Source organism: Nomascus leucogenys, chromosome 24, assembly GCF_006542625.1.
Source record: "Nomascus leucogenys isolate Asia chromosome 24, Asia_NLE_v1, whole genome shotgun sequence".
In the NCBI taxonomy this organism is placed as follows: domain Eukaryota; kingdom Metazoa; phylum Chordata; class Mammalia; order Primates; family Hylobatidae; genus Nomascus; species Nomascus leucogenys.
In genome coordinates, this window is record NC_044404.1 from 19,484,917 (window position 1) to 19,497,623 (window position 12,707).

General features: G+C 48.3%; 1 protein-coding gene across 1 annotated transcript in view; it reads left to right on the forward strand.

The window, feature by feature from the left end:
- The window catches only part of LOC100584484 (neuroblastoma breakpoint family member 3-like), a 26,587-nt gene continuing 13,880 nt past the window's right edge, over positions 1–12,707 (forward strand). Inside the window, 10 exon segments of the mRNA XM_030805420.1 lie at positions 1–535; positions 638–847; positions 2,592–2,676; positions 3,568–3,782; positions 4,820–4,886; positions 5,350–5,561; positions 8,557–8,641; positions 9,470–9,684; positions 10,739–10,811; positions 11,280–11,491. Coding sequence (XP_030661280.1) covers positions 673–847; positions 2,592–2,676; positions 3,568–3,782; positions 4,820–4,886; positions 5,350–5,561; positions 8,557–8,641; positions 9,470–9,684; positions 10,739–10,811; positions 11,280–11,491 — 1,339 coding nt within the window. The 5' untranslated portion in view covers positions 1–535; positions 638–672.

The following is a 12,707-nucleotide window of genomic DNA, read 5'->3' on the forward strand; positions in this document are numbered from 1 at the left end:
GGCAGACTAAAAGTTTGGTATCTTACACTTGTGGAAAAGCCTTAAGATCTGTTTTAACTTGGAGCAGGTGGGGTGACATCATGACTACCATTAAGAAAATATAACCTGTTGGGAAACTGTTTCTGCCTTGATGATGTTGTACAGACAAGCGATAAACAGTGAGGAATGTGCTTAGATGTATTGGGAAAGAGATGGGTCTGTGGCATTGTCACAAGGGTACATGAATACTGAGAGTGAATTTTGAAGGAATGACCCCAATTGGTGGTGACCCTCAGGCGAGACTAGGGTGCCTGTGTTTCAGCAAAGCCTTGGCAGTTGGAGTGAGGGCTCCTAAGATTCCATGACACCCCCACGTTCTAATTGTGTTGTAGCAACTGCAGACTGTTACCTGGCACACTGGCCACACCCTTGCTCACTCTTGTCAGAGACTGAGCTATCGGCAGTGCCTTCAGCTCTGAGCTCAGGCACCGTGAACATTGTTTTTGTCGTTAAGGATCCTAAAGTGCTGTGGGGACTGATCACTTTTTTCTCAACAGTAAGTTAAGAATTTCAGTTACTGACATCCCTCAGTCCTAATTAAGCCTATTTGATTTCACCAGTTTTTAACCCATCATGTGTTTGGGTGTCTTCTCCGCAGTCCCTGGCCCCACCTCTTCTGCCACAAACGTCAGCATGGTGGTAGCTGCCGGCCCTTGGTCCAGTGAGAAGGCAGAGATGAACAATCTAGAAATCAACAAGAAATCGCACCCCCAGCTGGTAGAGAACAAACAGGAGTTCAGAAACCTCCAACAGAAATTTCTTGTAACTCAAGTGGCCTACTTCCTGGCCAACGGGCAGAATAATTACAGTAAGTTCTGTAGGCTCACCTTCACAAAAGTGATCAATGATGTCCTCTCTTCTGTCTGAGAAACTAAATGCTCTCTCCATCAAAAATAATTTCAACCTTCTCATACTTCTAGGAAAATAGAAATGGGCATTTACACATTTTCTTAAATTTGGAAGTGAGAGGTACCAAAGTATTTAGCAACTTTCCACGTTTGCAGTCAGGTGGGGGTGGGCCTAGAGTTAAAATCGCAGTTAATTCATTTTGGACACAGGCACAGAATGACCTGTTTTCTCCAAGAGGCTAAATCGTGTTTTCAAGAATCCTCTCTATCCCACGTAAGATCTGGCAGACAAATAACATCTAGTCTGTTGTTCTAAACGTCTGGGACTAGTGAACCCTTATTCTGTTCAAGCTTCTGTTGAGGCCCAATGGGCAAAGCTCTGTTCTAGGGACCCTGAGGGAAACTTGGTGATAGTACACAGTACCCGCTGTGAGGGGCTTCAAGAGGAGTGTGCTCCTAATGGAACCTGTGGTATCTATAAGTGACAGCATCAAGAGCAGGGATTAGGGGCCCTGCACGGTGACTCACTCCTGTAATCCCAGCAATCTGGGAGGCTGAGGCGGGCGGATCACGAGGTCAGGAGTTTGAGACCAGCCTGGGCAACATGGAGAAACCCCATCTCTACTAAAAATACAAACATTAGCTGGGCTTGGTGGCAGGCGCCTGTAATCCCAGCTCCTCGGGAGGCTGAGGCACGAGACTTCTTTGCACCCAGGAGGCAGAGTTTGCATTGAGCCAAGATCATGCCATTGCACTCCAGCCTGGGCGACAGGGCAAGACTCGTCAAAAGAAAAGCAGAGAGTACCCTGGTGAGAAGGAAGTCCTGCTTCCTGGGGCACAGGCTCTTGTTCCTAAAGAGGAAGAAAGATCGCACCCGGGAATGTGTGGAAGTAGCAGTGAAGTCTGCAGAGCAGGGACCCTGGGCCTGTCTCCTGGGCTCCATCGAAGTTGCTTGTCTTGTCTGTCCCTCAGTTTCCTCATTTGTACATAGGGTACTACAGAAATACCTACCTCTGTAATTGCTGCAGTGAATTACATAAGCTCTTTCTTGTCAATCTCCTAGAATGTTTATTGGCACAGAGTAAACACTATCTATTAGTTCTTCATTCTACTGTTTCTAAATTAACACAAACCTTATTAGTATTTGGGCATATTTCCTTCATGGCCTTATGGTCTTATGTCTCATACGTTATGCTTCAGATATGATTCTTAAAATCACATGCGAAGAGAAGATTTAAAAATCAAAGATGTTTAAGATCTTTGACATATTTCTCCTTGAAATTCCCAGTAAAAGGGAAACCATCAGTCCCATAGTCCGAGGGGCCTTCCCGAGTGTACAAGAAATCACTGCTTCATGCCTCAGTGCAGTGTTTTAGAGGGGAGGCTGCAAGGCTTGGGAAAGTGGCCCCGCATTCAGAGTCAGACCTCAGGGGCTGTGAATTCTGACTTCACTTCGTTGTGGTTGAATCATCTTATCAACTCCCTTGATGTGCCTTGAGTTTCTGTTTCTTCGTCTCTAAATTTTGGAGGACCAGATGCCAGAAAGTCGGGAGACTGAGGAGTAAAGATGTGGAAACCCCTGGCGAGAGCCTGGTACTGGGGACAGTTTTGTCCTTGGGATGGACCTGGCTCCTGCCGTATAGGCAGTGACGAGAGCAGCATGTCCAGGCTTTCACTGAGGCAGGCGTGTCTGTCTTTTCTCAGAGTATGAAGACTGCAAAGACCTGATAAAGTCTATGCTGAGGGATGAGCGGCTGTTCATGGAAAAGGAGTTTGCAGAGCAGCTCAGGTGAGGGGGCCCCGTGGGGGCAGGCAGGTGGGCAGGTGTGTAAATCTGTGAAGTACAGCAGCTCGGCGGGGAGAAGTAAGAGCTAAGCTGGGCAAGGGGAAGGGCAGGAATTGCCATGGCAGGCTCATGACACACAAAGATTCATCAAGCAGAGAACAAAGATGATAATAAGTTATGGGTTGCAGTTGTTTCTCAGAGCCTTATTTTCTGTTTTTAAGGATAATAAGTTATGGGTTGCAGTTGTTTCTCAGAGCCTTATTTTCTGTTTTTCAAACAAGTAATTGTTGAGGTGAAATGCGCATAACACAAAATTAACCAAAGGAGTGGGAACCACCCAGCAGCATTCAGTATACTCAAAATGATGTGCCATCACCACCCCAGTTACCCTTAGTCAGAATCACCTCCTGAGTGACTGCGGCCTCTCATCCTTTCACTCCATCAATGTTGCCTTCTCGAGCCTGTCATTCTTTTCTTTCATCTTTTCAATTGGCCCCATCTGCACCTGGCCTCATTTCTGTCCATGGCTTTGTATCTAGTCGCTGCAAGATGCACTATGTGTAAATGCACATGGAAATGTCCATGGGCAGAGTGAGGAACTGAAAGGATGGATGTCTTTTTGAAACTGAATTAGGAAGAGGCCTACTTTTGTTGACAGAAAAGACTGATGAATGGAACATCGTGGGGGATCTTCCAGGAGCCCTCTCTCGTATGGAGGAAGCCTGTGAACCCTTTTTTATTCTTTCTCTTGGCCACAGACATTTCTTTAAACACGTGCTGACCTTCTGCTTGGAGGTCTCCTTGAGGACATTGTCTCAGAAATCTGTGTCGCAATATTAGAACTGATCGCTCATCCCTTTCCACTGTTAAATTTTCTCTACTATCTCACCTTAGGCAATATGAAGTCCTGGTTTTCTCTCGGGAACGGGAGCTGACCCAGTTAAGCGTGAAGTTACGGGAAGGGAGAGATGCCGCCCGCTCATTGATTCGGCATCTCCAGGCCCTTCTAACTCCGGATGAGCCGGACGAGTCCCAGGGGTGGGACCTCCGAGAACAGCTGGCTGAGGGATGTAGGCTGGCACAGCACCTCGTCCAAAAGCTCAGCCCAGGTAAGGTGGCCATAGGTCCTGATGACCCAAAACCCCAGGCTTATGAGAGACTCCAGACCTCCATACTTTCACAATGACAGTTGTAGCGGTGGTGTTTTTTTCCACGAAACATATGTGGCCATGACATGACCAGGACTTCCTGGGTAAGAACAGAGATGGGAAACCCATGGGGTTGGAAGTCACAGTATTGCAAATGTCCCTCCTTCCTTGATGGAAGGTAGTCTTTGCAGCAAGAAGCAGCACATTTCTAGTTTTAAAGGACAGGAAGGAGGCTGTGACAGGAGCGTGCTTCTTAGAGTGAAAAGAGCTCTGGACTCAGAAGGCAGGTTCCCAGGCTGTCTCTTTGGCAATGTTCTTAGTAACTGTCGGTGAGTGAGTGATTTATCCTTCCTGAGTTTCTCTGTCTCCATCTGCAAAGGCACGCAAATTGTCTCTTGCAAGGGTCTGAAGCATCCAAATGTGGGAACATGACTGCTTTTCAAAATGAGATAAAGCCCCTTGCCGTATGGTGTTGCAGAAGGCACTTGATGTGGGGGCATTTGGTGGTAGGAAGTGCTTCAGACTGGAGCCCTCCCCATGGAGAGAATGTCCCTGAATAACACGGCAGAAGCCACATGAAGGAGGGCCTGTGAAATCTCCTGATGCATAGAGTTTGTCCTCTCCCAAGAGAGAGAATGAGGTTTGAAATGTGAACCGTGACAGGACACCAGGCCTGTGCCTGGGAATCAGATCTGTAGCAGGATGGGGGAGACAGCTGCCAAAGTCCAGAGAGAGGCTGCAGAAGCCTCCATGATATGGGGAGCAAAAGGTCTTTTCCATATTTGGCCACATCTTGGTGATGGCCCCCCAGATCAGAAAGGCATTGCCTGATGGATCAGGAAACCATGCCAGGGCATTTTGTTAAAGATAAAACATGAGAGCTTTCAGCTGAACAGTGACCCATGCCTAGATGTTCATGTCTCTGTGCACATTGGGCTGACTGCGCTTGCAGAGTGTGAAGTGGGAAATAATCTGAATGAACACTTCTGTATTTACAGAAATTGATGAAGATGAAGATGTTAAAGTTGAGGAGGCTGAGAAAGTAGAGGAATTCTGTGCCCCCAGGTAACACTGAATAATCGGGAGCAAGTAATGGGTGGTAACATATGAAAAAGGTCTAGGAGGCACGCCCTCTCTGGCATCTACGATGGGCCGAAAGCCTGCATTCCCTTGGCCACAGTATGTGAAATTCAACCCAGCTTAGACACAGGGTGTGGCTGCTGTTCTGTTTCTCTGTGTGTGGCGGGTGTCATGCCTGTACCATACAGGGATAGCTGAGGCTTCGTTCTCCTCGGCTCCTATCTGTCCAGTGCAATGAGCACCAGTTGCTCTCTTCCTCCTGGCTCCCATGGCAGCCATGCTCTGTTGCAGAGAGAAGAGGATTGCCTGTTCCCTCTTAAAGGGAACCTCCTGTTTGCTTTCTGGGGCCACTCTCTTAATGCCTCCTGTCAACACCAGCCAGGACTCCCTGGGGTCCAGTCCCTCTGTGTTTAATCTTCTGTCATCTCTCTCCCACCTGGCTCATCAGGGAGATGCAGAAGGCTGAAGAAAAGGAAGTCCCTGAGGACTCACTGGAGGAATGTGCCGTCACTTGTTCCAATAGCCACGGCCCTTGTGAGTCCAACCAGCCTCACGGGAACACCAAAGTCACATTTGAGGAAGACCAAGTCGACCCACCTGTAGTTGTAGACAGTGCATCCTCTGATTATGAACGGCAGGATGCTCCAAACCTTCCCCCAGGTAGCCTCTATTTTCCTTGTGTCTCGTACCTCTGTCTAGGCTATGGGAGATGAATTGTGAGGACAGGCTGTATACATACATATTGGTTTAGTCAGAAACTAGAATGGAGCCAGGTGCGGTGACTCACATGTATAATCACAGCACTTTGGGAGGCCTAACTGGGAGGATCATTTGAGTTCAGGAGTTCAAGACCAGCCTGGACAGGATGGTGAAACCCATCTTTATAAAGAATACAAACAACTAGCCAGGCATGGTGCTGTGTGCCTATAGTCCCAACTGCTCAGGAGGTTTAGGTGGGAGGATTGGCTCAGACCATCCTCCCACCCTCATTCACTACTCTCAGGCTAGACTCTCTCTCCTTTTCATTGGCTTGTCTTAGCTATTCCTAAGTAGTCTCTGGCCAGGGGCGCTGACTCACATCTGTAATCCCAGCACTTTGGGAGGCCGAGGCGGGCGGATCACCTGAGGTCAGGAATTTGAAACCAGCCTGGGCAACGTGGCGAAACCCCATCTCTACTAAAAATACAAAAATTAGCTGCCATGGTGGTTGGCGCCTGTAATCCCAGCTATTTGGGAGGCTGAGGCACGAGAATCGCTTGAACCCGGGAGGGCACAGGTTGCAGTGAGCTGAGATCACGCCACTGCACTCCAGCCTTGGTGACAGAGTGAGACTCCGTCTCAAACAAAAAACAAAAAACCAACCAACCAAACAAAAACATTTAAAAAACAAAAAACAATCTGTTGTGCTACACACAAACATTGGCCGCTCACAGGGTCAGCAACTCAGGGCCCAGACTTGCTTTATAGAAACTTATAAGCAAGTAAAGGGTAGAAGTGTTTATGTCCTGGTTTCAAGGTGACTGCATAGCTAAGACAAGTTGACTTAAAGGAGATCAAGACTGGAGATGAGAAGAGTGAAACCAGGGAAACAACATCTTCAAAGAAGTGGGCGAGGCTGCAGTGACATCCCTGAGTCAAGATTAAACCTACTTGATTTCACCAGTTTTTAACCCATCATGTGTTTGGGTGTCTTCTCCCCAGTCCCTGGCCCCACCTCTTCTGCCACAAACGTCAGCATGGTGGTATCTGCGGGCCCTTGGTCCAGGGAGAAGGCAGAGATGAACATTCTAGAAATCAACAAGAAATCACGCCCCCAGCTGGTAGAGAACAAACAGGAGTTCAGAAACCTCCAACAGAAATTTCTTGTAACTCAAGTGGCCTACTTCCTGGCCAATGGGCAGAATAATTACGGTAAGTTCTATAGGCTCACCTTCAGAAAAATGATGAATGGTGTCTTGTCTTCTCTCTGAGAAAATAAATGCTCTCTCCATCAAAAATAATTTCAACCTTCCCATACTTCTAGGACAATGGAAATGGGCATTTGCACATTTTGTTAAATTTGGAAGTGAGAGGTACCAAAGTATTTAGCAACTTTCCACGTCTGCAGTCAGGTGGGGTGGGCCTAGATTTAAAATCCACTTAATTCATTTCGGACACGGGCACAGAACTACCTCTTTTCTCCAAGAGGCTAAATCGTGTTTTCAAGAATCCGCTCTGTCCCATATAAGATCCGGCAGACAAATAACATCTAATCTGTTGTTCTAAACGTCTGGGACTAGTGAACCCTTATTCTGTTCAAGCTTCTGTTGAGGCCCAATAGGCAAAGCTCTGTTCTAGGGACCCTGAGGGAAACTTGGTGACATTACACAGTACCCTCTGTGAGGGGCATCAAGAGGAGTCTGCTCCTAATGGAACCTATGGTGTCTATAAGTGACAGCATCAACAGCAGGGAGTAGCGGCCATGCACGGTGACTCACTCCTGTAATCCCAGCACTCTGGGAGGCTGAGGCGGGTGGATCACGAGGTCAGGAGTTGGAGACCAGCCTGGGCAACATGGAGAAACCCCATCTCTACTAAAAATACAAACATTAGCTGGGTGTGATGGCAGGCACCTGTATTCCCAGCTCCTCGGGAGGTTGAGGCAGGAGACTCCTTTGCCCTCAGGAGGCAGAGGTTGCATTGAGCCAAGATCATGCCATTGCACTCCAGCCTGGGTGACAGGGCAAGACTTGTCAAAAGAAAAGCAGAGAGTACCCTGGTGAGAGGGAAGTCCTGCTTCCTGGGGCACAGGCTCTTCTTCCTAAAGAGGAAGAAAGATCGCACCCGAGAATGTGTGGAAGTAGCAGTGCAGTGTGCAGAGCAGGGACCCTGGGCTTGTCTCCTGGACTCCATCCAAGTTGCTTGTCTTATCTGTCCCTCAGTTTCCTCATCTGTACACAGGGTACTATGGAAATACCTACCTCTGTAAATTGCGGCAATGAATTACATGAGCTATTTCTTGTCAATCTCCTAGAACGTTTATTGGCACAGAGTAAATGCTATCTATTAGTTCTTCATTCTACTGTTTCTAAATAAACACAAATATTATTAGTGTTTGGGCATATTTCCTTCATGGCCTTATGGTCTTATGTCTCATACTTTATGCTTCAGATATGATTCTTAAAATCATACGCGAAGATAAGATTTAAAAATCAAAGATGTTTAAGATCTTTGACATATTTCTCCTTGAAATTCCCAGTAAAAGGGAAACCATCAGTCCCATACTCCGAGGGGCCTTCCCGACTGTACAGGAAATCACTGCTTCAGGCCTCAGTGCAGTGTTTTAGAGGGGAGGCTGCAAGGCTTCGGAGAGTGGCCGCGCATTCAGAGTCAGACCTCAGGGGATGTGAATTCTGACTCCAATTCGTTGTGGTTGAATCATCTTGTCAACTTCCTTGATGTGCCTTCAGTTTCTGTTTCTTCGTCTCTAAATTTTGGAGGACCAGATGCCAGAAAGTCAGGAGACTGAGGAGTAAAGATGTGGAAATCCCTGGCGAGAGCCGGGTACTGGGGACAGTTTTGTCCTTGGGATGGACCTTGCTCCTGCCCTGTAGGCAGTGACCAGAGCAGCATGTCCAGGCTTTCAACTGAGGCAGGCGTGTCTGTCTTTTCTCAGAGTATGAAGACTGCAAAGACCTCATAAAGTCTATGCTGAGGGATGAGCAGCTGTTCGTGGAAAAGGAGTTTGCAGAGCAGCTCAGGTGAGGGGGCCCCGTGGGGGCAGGCAGGTGGGCAGGTGTGTAAATCTCTGAAGTACAGCAGCTCGGCGGGGAGAAATAAGAGCTAAGCTGGGCCAGGGGAAGGGCAGGAATTGCCATGGCAGGCTCATGACACAAAGATTTATCAAGCAGAGAACAAAGATGATAATAAGTTATGGGTTGCAGTTGTTTCTCAGAGCCTTACTTTCCGTTTTTCAAACAAGTAATTGTTGAGGTGAAATGCGCATAACACAAAATTGACCAAAGGAGTGGGAACCACCCAGCAGCATTCAGTATTCTCAAAATGATGTGCCATCACCACCCCACTTAGTCAGAATCACCTCCTGACTGACTGCGGCTTCTCATCCTTTCACTCCATCAATGTTGCCTTCTCGAGCCTGTCATTCTTTTCTTTCATCTTTTCAATCGGCCCCGTCTGCACCTGGCCTCGTTTCTGTCCATGGCTTTGCATCTAGTCGCTGCAAGATGCACTATGTGTAAATGCACATGGAAATGTCCATGGGCAGAGTGAGGAACTGAAAGGATGGATGTCTTTTTGAAACTGAATTAGGAAGGGACCTACTTTTGTTGACAGAAGAGACAGATGAATGGAACGTCGTGGGGGATCTTCCAGGAGCCCTCTCTCGTATGGAGGAAGCCTGTGAACCGTTTTTTATTCTTTCTCTTGGCCACAGACATTTCTTTAAACACGTGCTGACCTTCTGCCTGGAGGTCTCCTTGAGGACATTGTCTCAGAAATCTGTGTCGCAATATTAGAACTGATCGCTCATCCCTTTCCACTGTTAAATTTTCTCTACTATCTCACCTTAGGCAATATGAAGTCCTGGTTTTCTCTCGGGAACGGGAGCTGACCCAGTTAAGCGTGAAGTTACGGGAAGGGAGAGATGCCGCCCGCTCATTGATTCGGCATCTCCAGGCCCTTCTCACTCCGGATGAGCCCGACGAGTCCCAGGGGTGGGACCTCCGAGAACAGCTGGCTGAGGGATGTAGGCTGGCACAGGACCTCATCCAAAAGCTCAGCCCAGGTAAGGTGGCCATAGGTCCTGATGACCCAAAACCCCAGGCTTATGAGAGACTCCAGACCTCCATACTTTCGCAATGACAGTTGTAGCGGTGGTGTTTTTTTCCACTAAACATATGTGGCCATGACATGACCAGGACTTCCTGGGTAAGAACACAGATGGGAAACCCATGGGGTTGGAGGTCACAGTATTGCAAATGTCCCTCCTTCCTTGATGGAAGGTGGTCTTTGGAGCAAGAAGCAGCACGTTTCTAGTTTTAAAGGACAGGAAGGAGGCTGTGACAGGAGGGCGCTTGTTTGAGTGAAAAGAGCTCTGGACTCAGAAGGCAGGTTCTCGGGCTGTCTCTTTGGCAATGTTCTTAGTAACTGTCGGTGAGTGAGTGATTTATCCTTCCTGAGTTTCTCTGTCTCCATCTGCAAAGGCACGCAAATTGTCTCTTGCCAGTGTCTGAAGCATCCCAATGTGGGAACACTTAAGACTGCCTTTCAAAATGAGATAAAGCCCCTTACCGTGTGGTGCTGCAGAAGGCACTTGATGTGGGGGCATTTGGTGGTAGGAAGTGCTTCAGACTGGAGCCCTCCCCATAGAGAGAATGTCCCTGAATAACACGGCAGAAGCCACACGATGGAGGGCCGGTGAAGTCTCCTGATGCATAGAGGACTGTAGGACAAGTTTGTCCTCCCCTCAGAGAAAGAATGAGGTTTGAAATGTGAACCGTGACAGGACACCAAGCCTGTGCCTGGGAATCAGACCTGTAGCGGGATGGGGGAGACAGCTGCCAAAGTCCAGAGAGAGGCTGCAGAAGCCTCCATGATATGGGGAGCAAAAGGTCTTTTCCATATTTGGCCACATCTTGATGGTGGCCCCCCAGATCAGAAAGGCATTGCCTGATGGATCAGGAAACCATGCCAGGGCATTTTGTGAAAGATAAAACATGAGAGCTTTCAGCTGAACAGTGACCCATGCCTAGATGTTCGTGTCTCTGCGCACATTGGGCTGACTGCGCTTGCAGAGTGTGAAGTGGGAAATATCTGAATGAACGCTTCTGTATTTACAGCAAATGACCAAGACGAGGATGAAGCTGTTAAAGTTGAGGAGGCTGAGAAAGTAGAGGAATTCTGTGCCCCCAGGTAACACTGAATAATCGGGAGCAAGTAATGGGTGGTACCATATGAAAAAGGTCTAGGAGGCACGCCCTCTCTGGCATCTACGATGGGCCGAAAGCCTGCATCCCCTTGGCCACAGTATGCGAAATTCAACCCAGCTTAGACACAGGGTGTGGCTGCTGTTGCGTTTCTCTGTGTGTGGCGGGTGTCATGCCCGTACCGTACAGGGATAGCTGAGCCTTCCTCCTCCTCGGCTCCTATCTGTCCAGTGCAGTGAACACCAGTTGCTCTCTTCCTCTCTGGCTCCCATGGCAGCCATGCTGTGTTGCAGAGAGAAGAGGATTGCCTGTTCCCTCTTAAAGGGAACCTCCTGTTTGCTTTCTGGGGCCACTCTCTTAATGCCTCCTGTCAACACCAGCCAGGACTCCCTGGGGTCCAGTCCCTCTGTGTTTAATCTTCTCTCTGTCATCTCTCTCCCACCTGGCTCATCAGGGAGGTGCAGAAGGCTGAAGAACAGGAAGTCCCTGAGGACTCACTGGAGGAATGTGCCGTCACTTGTTCCAATAGCCACGGCCCTTGTGAGTCCAACCAGCCTCACGGGAACACCAAAATCACATTTGAGGAAGACCAAGTCGACCCACCTGTAGTTGTAGACAGTGCATCCTCTGATGATGAACGGCAGGATGCTCCAAACCTTCCCCCAGGTAGCCTCTATTTTCCTTGTGTCTCGTACCTCTGTCTAGGCTATGGAAGATGAATTGTGAGGACAGGCTGTATACATACATATTGGTTTAGTCAGAAACTAGGATGGAGCTAGGTGCGGTGACTCACACATATAATCACAGCACTTTGGGAGGCCCAAGTGGGAGGATCATTTGAGTTGAGGGGTTCAAGAACAGCCTGGACAGGATGGTGAAACCCATCTTTACAAAGAATACAAACAACTAGCCAGGCATGGTGCTGCGTGCCTATAGTCCCAACTGCTCAGGAGGTTTAGGTGGGAGGATTGGCGCAGACCATCCTCCCACCCTCATTCACTACTCTCAGGCTAGACTCTCTCTCCTTTTCATTGGCTTGTCTTAGCTATTAATAAGAAGTCTCTGGCCAGGGGCGCTGGCTCACATCTTTAATCCCAGCACTTTGGGAGGCCGAGGTGGGCAAATCACCTGAGGTCAGGAGTTCGAAACCAGCCTGGCCAACGTGGCGAAACCCCATCTCTACTAAAAATACAAAAATTAGCTGGCATGGTGGTTGGCGCCTGTAATCCCAGCTACTTGGGAGGCTGAGGCACGAGAATCGCTTGAACCCGGGAGGGCACAGGTTGCAGTGAGCTGAGATCGCGCCACTGCACTCCAGCCTGGGCAACAGAGTGAGACTCCGTCTCAAACAAAAAACAAAAAACCAAAAAGCAACCAACCAAACAAAAAAATTTAAAAAACAAAAAACAGTCTGTTGTGCAACACACAAACATTGGCCGCTCATGGGGTCAACAACTCAGGGCCCAGCCTTACTTTGTAGAAACTTATAAGCAAGAAAAGGGTAGAAGTGTTTATGTCCTGCTTTCAAGGTGACTGCGTAGCTAAGACAGGTTGACTTAAAGGAGATCAAGACTGGAGATGAGAAGAGTGAAACCAGGGAAACAACATCTTCAAAGAAGTGGGCGAGGCTGCAGTGACATCCCTGAGTCCTGATTAAACCTACTTGATTTCACCAGTTTTTAACCCATCATGTGTTTGGGTGTCTTCTCCCCAGTCCCTGGCCCCACCTCTTCTGCCACAAACGTCAGCATGGTGGTATCTGCGGGCCCTTGGTCCAGTGAGAAGGCAGAGAAGACCATCCGAAGATATGATTTAAAAATCAAAGATGTTTAAGATCTTTGACATATTTGTCCTTGAAATTCCCAGTAAAAGGGAAACCGTC